Consider the following 15039-nt stretch of genomic DNA (forward strand, 5'->3'; position numbering starts at 1 on the left):
CTTGTGTTTGAGGAGAGAAGGACAGCCCCAGTCCTGTTGCCTCTCCCTAACCACGACAGCTCCATGACATAGCTGCAAGGCCAGACTGCATGGTGCAAGGGTAGCAGATTATCCCAGAAAGGCTTTGGTCTTCTGCTCAAAATCCAGGAAAGACTGTTCTGGGGAGGTTAACCTTTCCTATAGAAATGAAAAAAACCCAACCATCTGCAACTGGGAATAGACTTGCTAGGGACTATACCAGGTTATGGGGAAATCAGCCTTACAAATACGGAGAAAGTCTAAACCCATTTATATGAATTATTTATGTTATCTGCTCATCCAAATAGGTCATTTTAAACATTTTTATATATTTCCATTTTTTTTTCTCCTGCTGCCCCATGATTTTTTTGTTATTCCCATTTCCCACAGTAGAAGTGAAGAACGGACATATTCTAATTAAGGACAAAGTATTTCCAAGTCCTTAATGATCTGCTGAGTGGATGGGGACATGAACTGCTGTAACATCTAAAATGACAGATTCACTGTATTTCTAAGGCATGGAGTGGTGGAGGTTTATGTCAGTAGGTCTCTTTGCTCTAAAGGGTCATTCTCTTGCTCCTCATACAGATAGGAGATGATCATATACCATGAGGTTCATATGGGATTTGCTTTACTGCTGCATCAAAAGGACAAAACCAAAGTCAGGGTCACTCTTGAAATATTTCTAAGTTGCAGTTGTAATCAGAAAGTCCATTGCTTGAAGCAAAGGTTAGAAATAGTGTGATACTCATGTACAGGTAAACTAGAGATAACATGCACTCACATTTGTCTTCTGAGGTTTAAAAAAATAATTTCCTCACCTGCACTAGGACTTTTTTTTGTAATCTATCACAACTTTACCACTAATGGTAATACTGTGACATTTCAAATTTACTTAAAGGTGATCACCAGCCATTATTTTAACAATTGTCATCCAAAGGAGGTTAGATGGCTTCTGTCTGAAATGCTAATAACTGCCTGGAGTCTCGTCTGCTTTTGCCTTGCTTCCTCCTTCCATTTGAATAACTCAGGGGAAGGAATAACTGGGGATTTTAACAGAAAAGTCTGCACTGTAAGTACAATCTCTGCCATCTATCTTGCATTCTTACATCAGGTATGGGGTTACTGCTAGAAACAGGTAGCGTATTGCTTCCTAAAGTTTTTGTATCTCTTTACTACACCGCTACTAACAGTGTTGTTATTGGTAGTAGTAGTAGTAATAATACTGCAATGTGTTGTAGGGCATCCTCTGAGCTTGGTGGTCTCTAAAGACTCAACAAGAAATAGCCATTCCCATGAAGATCTTAGTGTCTTCATGGTCTGGACTTACAAAGGGCAAGAAACATTTCTTACATCCACTGTGAATAAGCCTTCTAAGAAACATATACTTTATAACCCAAAAAGCATAATTATACTCTAATTATACCGTAGTTATATTTTTAACATAAGATTTCCACTAATCCAAATAACGAGGTACTTCATGGACTGGCCAAAAATAATTACAGTGTAAAATGACATAATTAATATACCTGCATTTAAAAATATACAGTCAGATCCTCAGCTGAGTTAAATCATTATCTCTCTGATGATATCAGTCTGTTTCCTGTGCATTAAAAAGCAAATCATGGGAGCAATAATATCTCAATTATGTAGTTAACCTTCTGGTTATATTAATTAGTGATGATTAGGCATGGGAAACCATAATTATGTCACGTACATAACATCCCTTTGAAATTGCATCATGAATTCAAACACAAAAGGCAGATGTGAACACCTAACCAGGTCCATTTCTGACATCTAGAACAAATCTGAAACTCAATGATTTGACCCTCTATCTCCTATCTGAAACACATCCAGTGGTGATAGCTCTGCTGGTGTCAAACTTGCAGAAGAAACTTCAGTTTGCATGTGTCCCAGAAGAGAAATGCAAGGTAGAGCTGTCCCATATTCTGATTTCACATGGTGGTTACTAAAACCCAACTTAAAAAAAAAAAGAGACAAACAAAACACCTAGGTCCCCTTCAGTTCCTAAAGGAGGAAGCCCTGAAACTAAAGCAGCACCTTTTCTCTACCTCATCACATTTAGCCGTTTGTCTGGGGTATGAACAGCTAAAAATCAGCACCTCTTGCTCCTGTTTGCAGGAGATCCTGGCAGTCAGAGCATTATTTGCACAGGACCTTTCTGAAGACTTGCTCCTCACAGACTCAGAAACCACAGTGGTAGACACTGTGCTGGGGAAACTGGTTTTCCTGAGGCAGCTGTCTGAGAAGACCGTGGTATTGGTGAGTCAGAGCAAGCAGGATTTTCCACCACTGTCCTCATGCCTAACTTAAGACTGAAGTTTTTCACCTTCAAGGATAAAGAGAAAAGCCAATTTGAGCTAACACACTTCCCCCAGTATATCAGAGAGATGCTTAATCCCAGCAGACCATTCCCTCACAGCAGGACTACAGCAAATAATTAATGTGTAGGTCATTCAGTCCAAATTTAGAAAAATATTAAACATTTTACTTTCATATAGGCTTCTACCATATACTCAAACCCACAGAAGCTCTGCACTGCAATAGGAATTAGGGACCTAAACATTTGTACAAGTCCAGGGTTATTCCTGTCATTCAGATGGCAGAATCCTGCCATTTCTGCAGGAAAAAGGACAAGTGCAGAAGAACATCACCAAATTTCCATTAAAATTAATCCTTTGAAAAGTGAATGTCAGAAGAAACTGTGTATTTTTGACCAAACAAATATACTTTAAATGGACAGTTTGCAAATGTCAGGTTGAAGTGTTCCAAAGTTAGGAGCTGCCAAGATTAAGGTTGCCTGTGTATTCTGTGTAGCATTGCACTTGCAGGCACTTTGTGGCTGTTATTACCTGTTTTGCCATTTCTTTTTTTAATCTAAGTAACTTGACTTTGAAAGGCTGACTTGCAAATCTGGCATTTGTAATTCTGGGAAACCCCGCTTTACACACTGTTTCATCTATATTTACTGAATTATTACCTGATGTATTGTGTGCTTTCTGCTGTGCTGGCAGCAAAGGACACTGGTACAACATGGGCCAGAGTTATGGATTGACCCACAGAATCAAAAGTCTTGGGGTCTTCAGTGGATCTACTCTAAGGTGTCAGATCAGTTCACGGTAAACCAGGTTCAGTAGAAAACGCTGCCCTGTGAGGAGCCCAGGTCTGTGAGGTCCTGGCTATATCACAGGCAGAGCAAGGGCTCATTAGCTGGCACTGGCACTTAAGGAACTTTGCAGGATATAACCCAGTATGACTTTGGTAAGACATGCTTCCTGCGTTTTACTTTACCAAACTGTAAAACTGTTGCCTAATATTTACCAGCAGCAGTTCCCAGGCATTGCAAGCTGTTCTCTAATGATATTTCCAATTCAGTCTGAGATTCCTGAATGAAATATCTGTAGAAGGGTTACTTAATTGTTTTCTTTTTCAGCCTGAAGTTTGTTCAATATAATGTTATAGAAGCAATCCTTGCAAATATCTCACTTCAAGAGAGGTGGTTTTTTTTTTTCTTTTCTTTTGCTCTTGGCAGTGGCTGTGGCAAGAATGACAGCGCAAAACACAACAGAAAGTTAGAAACATTACTTTTCCTCAGATAGCAAACAAAATCCTGGATTACCACCATCCTAGATGGGAAACTGAGCCACTCTGCTTTCAGAAACTCCCACCCTTGTCTCACCCTGGGGCTGCAGGGTCTGTATAAATTGAGCGCAATGTTAATGCCATGTCAGTTGATTCTCTTGGCTTGTATGGATGCTGATGCTTTTGAGGTCAGCCCAAAGGTGAGCTTCCCCTACAGCCACTCTTTGGGGCTCCTTGGAAGTGACAAACTGGGGACCTGCCAAACAAAGAGTATGGGCCACCCATATCTACAGCTGCCTAAAAAGGGACACTAGCAGAGGAATAAACAATTGAGGCCATTTGGCCCCACTCTTTGATATGCACCTCCTGACACCCAACAAAAAGGTTGCCATAATCTGGTAACAGGCATGAGCCTCCCCTTCCCCACTGCCATCCTTTTCTCCATTCTGCCATGCAGATTTCTCTTTCCTAACCCCACACCACTCGCTTACGTCAGGATCCATCCCTGTCACAAGTGGGCACGTTCTCTGCTCCTCCTGCCAGTGTTCTTCCCTTCCCCCTCTCAGCACTTTCTTTCCATCAAGTCCTCTTACACTGCAGAACTTTGCACAGCATCTGAAGAGTTGGCACAGGGCAGACCATGCCAGGGGCCGTTGTCACGATTTAACAGTGCAGACGATTGAATTAGGCTTTGGCATGGCTTTTTTTATCACTATTAATGAGGTTGAACCAGTCATGCAATTCCTTGGGGTCTTTTGCCTCAGTCCTCCCTTTCCCTTCTGGAATCTTGACCATCCACTCCATCCCACCTCAGCCAGCTGCTCCAGAGATGCTGGGTGCAGGACTGAGGAGGCCACGGCTCGGCCCCCTTGGTTAGTGACACAGATGCATTATCAGGGGACAGACAAAATAGGAGGCGGGGGGTTGGGGGATGTACACCTACAAGACTCTTCTTGAGGGGAAGAGCAAGAAAATGTAGGGGGTTGGGAGCTGGAGGTTTTTAAGAAAAATATAAGATCCTTCTCCAGATCTTGACTCTAGCTTGTGGCTTTGCTTATTTAATTATCTCTCACCATAGCATAGGACTTGGGCTTGGGTACTTGAAGCATGAATGGAATTTAAGAAATTAACTGTAAAGATACAGAGTTCTGTCCACACGTAAAGTTTCCTGCCATCAAAAAGCAAGCATGAAGGTTTTTGGGTCTGGGCTGCCACTGCTGAGATTTTGCATAGAGTCATTGCTGGGGTTCAGACTCGTGATACGGTGAAACTCTGACAAAATTGGATGCGACTGCACCAAACAACGCTGCCTCAGCAAGCCGTTTTGGGCACGTTTCCCTCTTCCTTTCCAACGTACCTTTCCAGCAAACTCATTAACCACACAGATGCACTAAAAGTGCTTGGAACAGAAATGAGAACAGAAGGAACGAAAACAATTCTTCTGCTAAAAGAGCTGGGTTTTATGTTTGTTCTTCATCTGCACCTTCCCCTGCCTGGGTGCGACACAAAGGAAATCTCTGCAGCTGATCTGGGACTCCACAAACCGAGGGATTATCCGCTACAGATACTGACAGGCCCCTTTGCTTACAGCCTGGCAAACACCACAACAGTAATCTCCTCTCTGAGATAAAGCCCGTCAATCTTATTCTTACACCACCCCGTTCGCCTCTGCCCCTCAGACAGAGCTGGAAGAGAAGCCCTCCTCAGGAAGGATGCTAAAATCTTTCCTTCCTCGGTGCCCTCCTATTTTAACTTACTCTTTCAGCTGGCCTCCCATCAAAGTCAGGTCAACACACATCCATTTTCTGTGCTGAGCTGACTAGTTTTCAATAACAATTTCTCCTTCGTTTTGTAACAGAGATCAATAAAACTGCCCCTTTCTCATATTGGCCGAGATTCCAGCAACGTCATTTGCTCTTTATTGTTGCTACTGCTTTGTTTTGTTTCCTTTTTCTTTTCTTTTTTTTTTTTTTTTGGCAAGGCACAGATCAATTTAACAAGATGAAAATGACTTAGACTTTCACTCAAGGTAAAATCTGCACTTTATAACCCAGGATGTAATTTACAATCCTGTCATTAAGCTCTGTTAATCCTATTATTATGAAGATAAATAATTACCCATAGCGAAGAAAGGGATTCCCAACAGAGTAGAATTATATTTTCCATCAGTAATGAAAAATATCCCTGCCGCAGTGACACTGGAAATACAGATAGTGAGTACTCCCAAGAGTCCCAGGAAAGGTTTGCTACGCAGGCAGTCCTTCATGGAGCTCGAGAGGGTAGCAGTCAGGAGAATCAGCATCAGGCTCACCAAAACTTTGCCCCTGGCCAAGAGACTGGTCTGGTGGAAGTCCTTCCAGAGGCTAAAGGACGCTAGTGAGTAGAGCTGCAGATCTTGGTGATCCAGCTGCATCTTGTGCATCAGTTTACAGAATTCACTTTCCCACTTCTCCCCAATGAGGTCCTGGGTGACAGAGCCATACGTTTGGAGGTAGTAAGTGATTTGGATGGCTCTGGCTGATTTGACTCTCTGGTCCTTGCTGTTTGGCACTTCCATGACCCCTCCGAGCTGGTGGCCAATAAAACTGTTCCTTCCATCCTGGGAGAGAAAGTAAAAAAGATGAGCATGTGGTTATCCTGCGTAAGATGTGACACAGCGATACCGTTTGGCTCTACCTTCCGTTCACAGACATGCCGAGAGCTCCACTCAAAGGCCACTGCAGTCAACAGGAGTCGTGCCGTTCACTTCAGTGGGCTTTGGGACGCATCCCTGTTCCCTGCCACGACTCTGTTTCTTCCTCATTTTAGACTCATTTGCAATTCTGTGCTGCAGTTCAGGGACTGCTCTGATACTCATTGCGGTCCCAGATGTTCAGGGACTGAAACGTAGCATGCAAGCTCCTCACCCTGTGGGAGAGGATCGCTTTCCCACATTTTAACTCTGACAGACAACAAATCTCCAGTTACTGAAGTATGAAAAGTTTGAGATGAAGATCAATTTCTGGAAGATTTGTGATTTCCTGACATTTTGGAAATGTTTTTAAAAAGTTGTAAATGTACAGAAAATGAGGCCTGGTTCCTCAGTATACAGATGTAAATGTAGACGGATCCACAAAGTTTAATAGCTACTCTGGCTCTAGAAAAATATAATTAAAATCAGACTTCTGGAATTGTTTATTTGAGATCTCATGGATTTCTATCAGCGGCACAGAGAAAAGAATCTACCTTACACCTCGATTTAGCCAGGATTTGGTGGTTTTATATTTCAAGAATATGAACCTTACTCTGTTCTCATTTATTTCAGTATATGCTAGGACATAAAATACTCCATGACAATCAGTAAAGGACACATCACTTGCACTCAGGATCAGCCCCTGCCTATTTACAAGACCAGACCATTTTTTTGGTAGAGTTATCTGGTCACATTTAGATGATTTTTTTTTTTCTTTTTTGTAAGAAAGGTCCTGTGAGGAAAGTCCTTGCTTTTAAGTCCCTGGTTATTCTAGTTCTCTAGATTAACTGTGATGTGCCCCTTTCAAGACAGGGGAAGCTTGCGTGGATTTAGAAGATCAAACGCAGTTGCAAACTGAGGAAGAAGACTCAGTAGATATTGGATAAAAATGTCCTAGCACAAGTAATCTCTTTGATCAAAAAACTCCAAACCCAGGGATTAATGTCTGCTGCACACCAAATAACAACATTTTGCTTTTTTTTTCCCCTGTAAATTGGATTATAAGTTTTCAGATTTCTTTCCTCTTGTATTTAATAAAAACATAAAATTTTCAAACCAGTCAATGTATAAAACATCCTGCAGCAGCGAGTTCACATGAGATAATACTCTTTGCCTAGATGGGCTATGGGAGTGAGCTGACTGAGAGCTTGAATTTGGGAGATGCTCTGCTCTACACACGCACATGGAAGCAGTCATCTGCAAAAGGCCAGAAGCATTTGGGGGAGACACATTTAACATCTATTACATCCAACATTAGCCATTTCTAGAAACACCTGTGCTGCACGCAGGTCATTATCTGAAATTGCCAGACCTGCTCGTTGTAATGATTCCCATCCTAAGGAAAAATCAATGAAGCAAGGTACCAGGCTTTATGAAACATAGATGTCTTCCGGCATGTCTGCTCATAGAGCAAATAAATATCAGAAATCGAGAGACAGTGTTGAAAATATTTTATATACTCACCTTGTCCTGTCTCTGGTACGTAAAGGAGGTAATCCTCCCACTGAGAAATTTTTGCCTATGCCTGCTTTCATGGCAGGAGCTCACACTGTTTTCAGCATTTGCCTGCCACAGCCCAGGGAACGTGACAAAGTGCTTTTCAGAAGTTCATTTTTTCCCTATTCCCAGTTGTTATTTCCCACAGAAATAACGGCTTCTGGCGAGGTATCCTGGCACGAGCTGACATAAAAGGTGATTTGCAGTCTAATGCCAGTTTCTCAAATCACCTGAAGCCTCATTGCAAATGTCAAATAAGCAGAGACAGCTAGCACAGAGGGGCAGCTGGTCCTGTTTGGACTCCAAAAAATCCTCTTCTCTGGCATTTTATGTTAGAATCCTGTTTTGATTCATTATTTCTAATTTTTTTTCTAAGGAGGGGTCACACCTAACACTCACACACCCACAAAAGGTACATTTCCAAGCTGGTAATTAAGGTTTGAGCAATGCAGTCCCTGCTCACATCAGACGCAACTTCACAGTTAAAAATCCCCTTTGGCACTGCTTTGAAATTTTAGGGAGAAATGTCATATTTCCTCAGTATATATGCAGTGTTGACATTCAAATGTTTTCAGCCACTGCAGGATACTTTAGCAGCACAGCTCCAAACTCAGACAATGGACTGTAATTCAGGTTTCATTGATTCACTATGCAGCATGCACGGCAAGGTTACGGGAAACTTTGCGATGACCATCTGCCTTCCGCTGTGAAAGGTGCACCGAACGACAGCAACATTTCAAAAGAAGCAACAGAGCAGGCACAAATAAATCATGTTCTGCCGTATCTTCCACGAAACAGAAGATAACGGCTATTTGTTACACTGATGTACAATAGGGCACCCAGCTCATATGTCAGCAAAATAGAGAGCGAGCTTTCAGATGGAATCCAGGAAATCACAGATGCTGAATTGCTTTGAGGTCATTTTGTCCGTCCCTTTCCTTCCAAAGGCAGATTGCTTCCTATCTATGCAAGGGTTTTTCCTTTGCTGCTTTTATAGCATGCAAACACGAACCTGCCACCATGGCATTTGGGAAAATGGGACCCTTTTCTAATACAGCTCATATGTTGTCTTTGCCAAATGCTCTAAGAGAGATAAAGGTCCTGTTGTGCTAGGCAGGGCTGTCACTGCAATGGTTACAATCTCAGCAAGGAAGACAGAAGAAAATGGGGAACAGTATCATCTTTCATCCCATTTTACAGATGGAGACTGAAGTGTGGGAAAATGAAGACCCAGTGCTGCCAACATGACCTTCAGCATTTCCCAGAGGCCTCCAAGCCAGGGACCTAACTACCTCTTGGTGTCTCACGGGCACGTCAGAGGAGTTATTCACCATCCCAAGTTCTCTGTTGTCCTCCAGGACCACGTTGGTGAAAGAAGGAGACATGAACGGCTAAGCTCCTGGGCTAAGCCTAAGTTCTGGGAAACAAAATGAGGCCACAGTGACTTGTATAAATGAGGCCTGAAGACCAGGCAGGTTTTGAACAAGATCCCTCATCCCACCTAGTTCCTCAATGAAAAAAAGCACTTTCTGTTGTCAGCAAGTCCTTCCTGGTATATGCCTACATGATGCTATTTTTAATTTCATAACAACAGTTGCATGTTTCAGACTACAGATCTCTTGCACATTTTACCTACATATGTTGCTACTCTCTGATCTTATATACAGAAAAGCAAACTCAAAAAAATAGAGTAATAATAATTCTTATTGTTTGTACACCATTTTATACCCAGGTATCTCCAGAGGATCTACAACACAAGATGATAACTGTCTTTAGCAAGGTCACTAGCATGGCTGGAGCCTGAATTTCAGATTCCCAGATATCCCAGTCCCAAATTCTATGTGTCTTTCTCTTTCTTTCTTTTTTTTTTTTTTTTTTTTTTTTAATGTCTAACAAAAACTTCACAGTGTCTGTTCTCCCAAAGGACAAAAAAGGCCATCGTCCATTTGGATTGCAGCTAATTCCTTCCAGATCTGAGCATCTTTAAAAATGGCATGAAACACAGATCACTTGCTGGGGCATGTAATATGTGATCTTAAACAGGAGCCAAGCAAAAATCTTTGCTTTGATGGACACGAGTAAATTGTTTTTTGTGTACTCCCTTCTCTTTTTCTAGATGGCCCAAAGCCATTTGGTAAATTTAGATTGTAAAAGGGAGGAGGATGAGAACTAAGGACTCTCAGAGGAGTGACAGTTGCTAGACGTGGACAGCGTCATCCTCCTTTTCCCCCAGCATGATGGACTTTGCCGCCTGCGTATATGCAGACCGGGTCTTGCACATTGTTGAAAATCCAAACTCCTTGTCTGTTCAGCAGTAAAAATCACTAATGGTGAATGGATGGATGCAGAATAAACCCCTACCATATTTCAGGCTAGAAACTTCTCTGTAAAGGATGCTTGGACCTTTAATATCCTAAAAAGATGTGTAAATGGCATGGGGGTGTTTGGCTTGCTCCAGAGCTGAGCGCAGGACCTCTCAGGTTAAACAAAACCAGCTGCTCCTACTGAGCTAAATATCTTTTGCTGGTGTTAATGGAGGCACAGATCCTCTCTGCGTGCAGCCCAGGGGGATACTAGCAATACTCCCTTACTACTAAATTACCTGGGACCTTTTTTGTTTCCTTAATAATGTCAGCGCAGCTGCTGCAGCCCCAGCTCCCATCCCGGGGCTTCCGTGTGGTCACTGCCCTGGGCAGGATGCCTTCTCCTCCCTGCTTCGGATGGCACCAGCCTCGCAGCGTTCCTGCCCTCAGAGCTGTGTGGGTGCTCTTGCACACCCACCAGACTGCTCTTTGTACTTGTCCCCGTGCAGCTATTCTCAGCAACGGAGAGAGAGACCAGGAGAAGTGAGCCCCGAGGGCAAGGCATTTCAGGGAAAACTGCACCTCGGCTGGCTGGGAACAGGGACACAGCAACGGACATGTAGTCTGTTCACTCAGCAAAAATAAAACTTATGAAAGTGGCCATGAGAAGCTATCCAGGAAATAATGCTCTAGGTCTCTGCTGCAAGAAAGAGCAACCCAGTTATTTCCAGCTCTCTGGCAATGATGAGGTTCAGCTCACCAGCTAGTCGAGCAAATTTGTTTTGTAGTCACTGGGAAGAGTCAGGCACATCCAAAGGATGATCTGCCCCATCCTAAGGTACAGGTCAAAACCAGACTTGCCTTCTGCAGTTGCCTGTCTGGCTCCATTTACAGCAGAGGCACAAGATTACTTAAGACTTGATCCTAGCTTTTATCAGGCTAAAAAGCTAGGAGACATTAACCCACCTTCAGTGACAGATGCAAACACAAAACTAGCTGACCCGCCTTGTCATTCCTGGCTCACACGGGCCCCTTCACAGGCATGTCCTGCAGGTTAGCAAACATACAGACCTTGAGCCACCTCCCGGGGAAATCAAGGATTACTACTGTGATTTTTTAAGTGCAGGAGGTGTGTACCCAGAACACCGAAAAGGCAACCAGAACCATCTGGCACCTCTTTCTGATGAGTCTGGGCTCATGCTAAAGCCCAGACCCTTACTGATTTGGGTTTCTCGTTTTAGATCAGGTAATTTGAAAAGAGACAAGAGCAGTAAAAAAGTATTTCAAGACACTTATATACTCTAGGATCAATAACAGGGAATAAGAGAAGTATTCCTAACACAGATCTATTCCTTCCAAGTAAATCAAATTACAGAGGAATTCATAAGGGTGCAATAGCAAAGTGTGATTGCTATTAGAGAACTCTTCTCTGTGGAGGAGCTTCTGGTGCTGGACGTGCTGTATTTCTGAGCGGTCCTCCCCACTTTGTTCTTTTCGTATCACCCTGTCAGGTTTTCAGCTGTCAAGAGAGGGAAAGGCCAGAGGGAAAGCAGAAAAGGCTGTCCCCTCCACCTACTGCTTCCCCTGCACATCCCTCAGGAATAAAAATACAAGATAAGCCCTCTCACTCCCAGACTGGCTCCATTCCACACCAAACCTTCCCTCCTAGACTGTATTTCACTTTTACATTCTTCTTAAACCTCCTGTATTCTTTGTCCTACTGTCAAGTTCTTCATCATTCAAGTAACTCCTTCACTCCCAAGGTCAGACTCTTGTTTGGTCCATCTCAGGTCCCATTCCAGTTCTTCTGGGATGGATTTACTTACTGCCCAGTTCACTCCCAGCCCAACGTTGGCCCCGGTTGTCCTAAACTGCGCCCATGCAGTCAAGGACACAGTGGTGTCCTTGAAGCTGCTCAAGTAATGCCCATGTTGGCTGTGATTACACACCTCCCCTCCGTGGGGAAGGGTACTGCTGGAAGACGGCGGTTTACAGACAGCACAAAGGGGACCACAAGCACTGGGAGGTAATTTTGGGGCACAGCTGGCCTATCTGCCTTTTTCTTCCAGAGACAGAATCACAGGCAGAGCCGTGAAATAGCTTCGGCACTGACAGTTCAGGCAGCGGCAGGTGAATTGGTGGTTGCACCCCAGACCCGTGAGATGCATCCAGGGGTGAAGGGTGCAGATGGCTTTGGGTGCCCAGTGGCCTAGGGACTGGTGAGATGGCAGGATAGGAAGCCCTGCAAGTGGGTGGCTCAGCACAACTTGGTGTCGGTGACACCAGTTCGCTTTCCACAGGAGATTCATGTCAGCAGGACCTCTCAAGTCATTGGTAAGCCTGGGTGTGTAAATCTGCCAGGTCAGATCTTAAAATACTGCTGTCCTCCTGTTTCCAGCAAGCACAGAGCCACAGCTCCCTCCCTGCTTTATATTGTCCTTTGATTTTCTGCTCTGTCCTGTCCAGGATCAAAAGCCCTCGAGGCAGTCACCTTGGGCTCAGCCCTTCTGCTTTTCACAGCCTGTTCCTGCCAGTGGAGCTTCCCTGGTATCACGGAGCAAAAAGTCAGGTTGCATCCTGGCACTGTGGCCCCTAAATCCCCCAGGATGAAGGATGACTGCAAAAACCATCGCTGCACACCAGCACAGAGTTTTCCCTGCCCATCCACAAATGGGTTCCTGTCCGAGGGGTGGCTGTGGACAGACAAACCAAGTGGGTTGTATGCTCTGTGGGGGGATTTGTGTAGCAAGAAAGTGGTCAATGATTGTCCTAGTTTCAGCTGGGATAGAGATAACTGTCTTCCTAGTAGCTGGTACGGTGCTGTGTTTTGAGTTCAGTATGTGAAGAATGTTGATAACACTGATGTTTTCAGTTGTTGCTAGCAGTGTTTAGACTAATGTCAAGGATTTTTCAGCTTCTCATCCCCAGCCAGTGAGAAAGCTGGAGGGGCACAAGAAGTTGGCACAGGACACAGCCAGGGCACCTGACCCAAACTGGCCAACGGGGTATTCCATACCATGGGACGTCCCATCCAGTATAGGAACTGGGAAGTGGGGGCGGGGAATCACCGCTGGGGGACTAGCTGGGTGCCGGTCGGTGGGTGGTGAGCAATTGCACTGCGCATCATTTCTACATTCCAATCCTTTCATTATTGCTGTTGTCATTTTATTAGTGTTATCATTATCATTATTAGTTTCTTCTTTTCTGTTCTATTAAACCGTTCTTATCTCAACCCGTGGGTTTTGCTTCTTTTTCCCGATTTTCTCCCCCATCCCACTGCGTGGGGGGGGACTGAGTGAGCGGCTGCGTGGTGCTTAGTTGCTGGCTGGGGTTAAACCACTACAGTGACGCAAAAGAAGTGGAGTTGGTAGTGGCTGTGAAATAAAAGTGGGAGTACGGAGCTGGGTGCCCTAAAGAGACTGGAGGTATGAAAAAGGAAGCCAGGAGAGGGAAAATACAGGGTGAGGGGTAACAAAAGCAGCAGTTCTCATTGCACCCTGCCCACCCGGGAAGAGGGCAGGAGAAGGCAGGTGGGAGCAAAGTAGCTTTGACACCCTCCTGCAAACAGCAGAGCTGTGTCTCCCGTGCCCTGTGCCACCGTGCCGGTGGCAGCAGACGAGCGCAGCCCTGCACTGCAGTCCCTGCTTCAGCGCTCGCTGCCTTCCCATCCCTCTCCAGCTCCCTCCTGCCCACCTTCCCGCAGGACCCCGGGCTACACTACACGGTAGCACCGAGCAGAGCAGCAGTAATGCAGGGCTGGGTTTAGCTACCCTAAACTGACGTCCCCCTCAACAGAAAAGAGGAAATTTCAAGTATTTCCCCTCCAAAAGTCACGCTTCGGGCTGGGTAGCACACGTGTTTTTTTCTTCCTGCGGACGTCTCCGTGCTCTGGGACGCCTGGTTCACAAGCCCTGTGCTGCCCTAGACCTGTGCGCAGGGACCCACACGGCGCGGGAGGTTTCAAAGCCCATCCCCAGCTCCCAGGGTCTCCCCAATGGCCGGTAACAGGTCGACACGCAAAGGGGGAGCAGTGGGGGAAGAGGGAGAGGCTTGTATGAGTAACTCCATCTCTGCCTCTGGTCTGGAAAGGAGCAGCGACTTGGGTTTTGGGTCAGTGGCTTCCTCTCACCCTGCAGGGGACTATGTCCTGATTACTGGAGATTTTTGAACGGAGCCTGCACGGTTTGCAGGCAAGCTCCAGATCATGGCGAGCTGATTCAGCTAACCAGAGCTTCGCACCGAGGTGTGGGAATTTCCTCAGAAACTCTTTTTCTACCCCAGGACCTCCATGCTTCACACCACCAAGCAGGACAGCATCCATATTTTTCATATATTCAAATCCTGCTTTATGAAAGACTTCTGCAAGGAGGCGCTACATGGCTTTAGGAGGGGAAATCCAAGCTCCTGCATTGCATGGTACAGTTGTGGCCCCCCACCTGTGCAAACTGGGACAACATCTAGGTCTTTGCCAGGTGCTAAGCTGTGAAGAATACCCAGCTCCAATTAAAAAAAAGCTGTGCCTGTCTCCGTGCTCTTGTGCACAGCTACTGTTCATCCCAAAGGATTTTGTTTGTGCCAAGGAAAAACGTAGGAATGAATCACTAAGGAGAGAGCAGTCCTCAAGGGAGATGCACAAAACACTAATATTTGGATATATACAGTTAAACACTTAGACTCATGTATGCAGGCATGTGTATGAAGAACACATTTACCATCTCTCGTATTTGGCAAACTCTAAGAATCTGTAGCACGAGTACTTTATATTAATGAATTCTCCATATTAATTCTGATTTCATCCATAGCTCAAACTCAATGTTAAAAAATGTTCAAAGGAAAGGAAGAAAATTACAAAGAGCATAGAAAGACAAGAAATGCATTTTCAGTGCA

At 44.7% G+C, this 15039-nt stretch overlaps 1 protein-coding gene across 2 annotated transcripts in view; it reads right to left on the minus strand.

The window, feature by feature from the left end:
- PTCHD4 (patched domain containing 4) overlaps positions 1–15039 on the minus strand; it is a 92753-nt gene that overhangs the window by 60536 nt on the left and 17178 nt on the right. For both annotated transcript variants that reach the window (XM_030037876.1, XM_030037875.1), the window contains exon 2: positions 5740–6220. In XM_030037876.1, coding sequence (XP_029893736.1) covers positions 5740–6220 — 481 coding nt within the window. The remainder of the gene's footprint in view (positions 1–5739; positions 6221–15039) is intronic.

This window comes from Aquila chrysaetos, chromosome 15 (assembly GCF_900496995.4).
Source record: "Aquila chrysaetos chrysaetos chromosome 15, bAquChr1.4, whole genome shotgun sequence".
Classification (NCBI taxonomy): Eukaryota; Metazoa; Chordata; class Aves; order Accipitriformes; family Accipitridae; genus Aquila; species Aquila chrysaetos.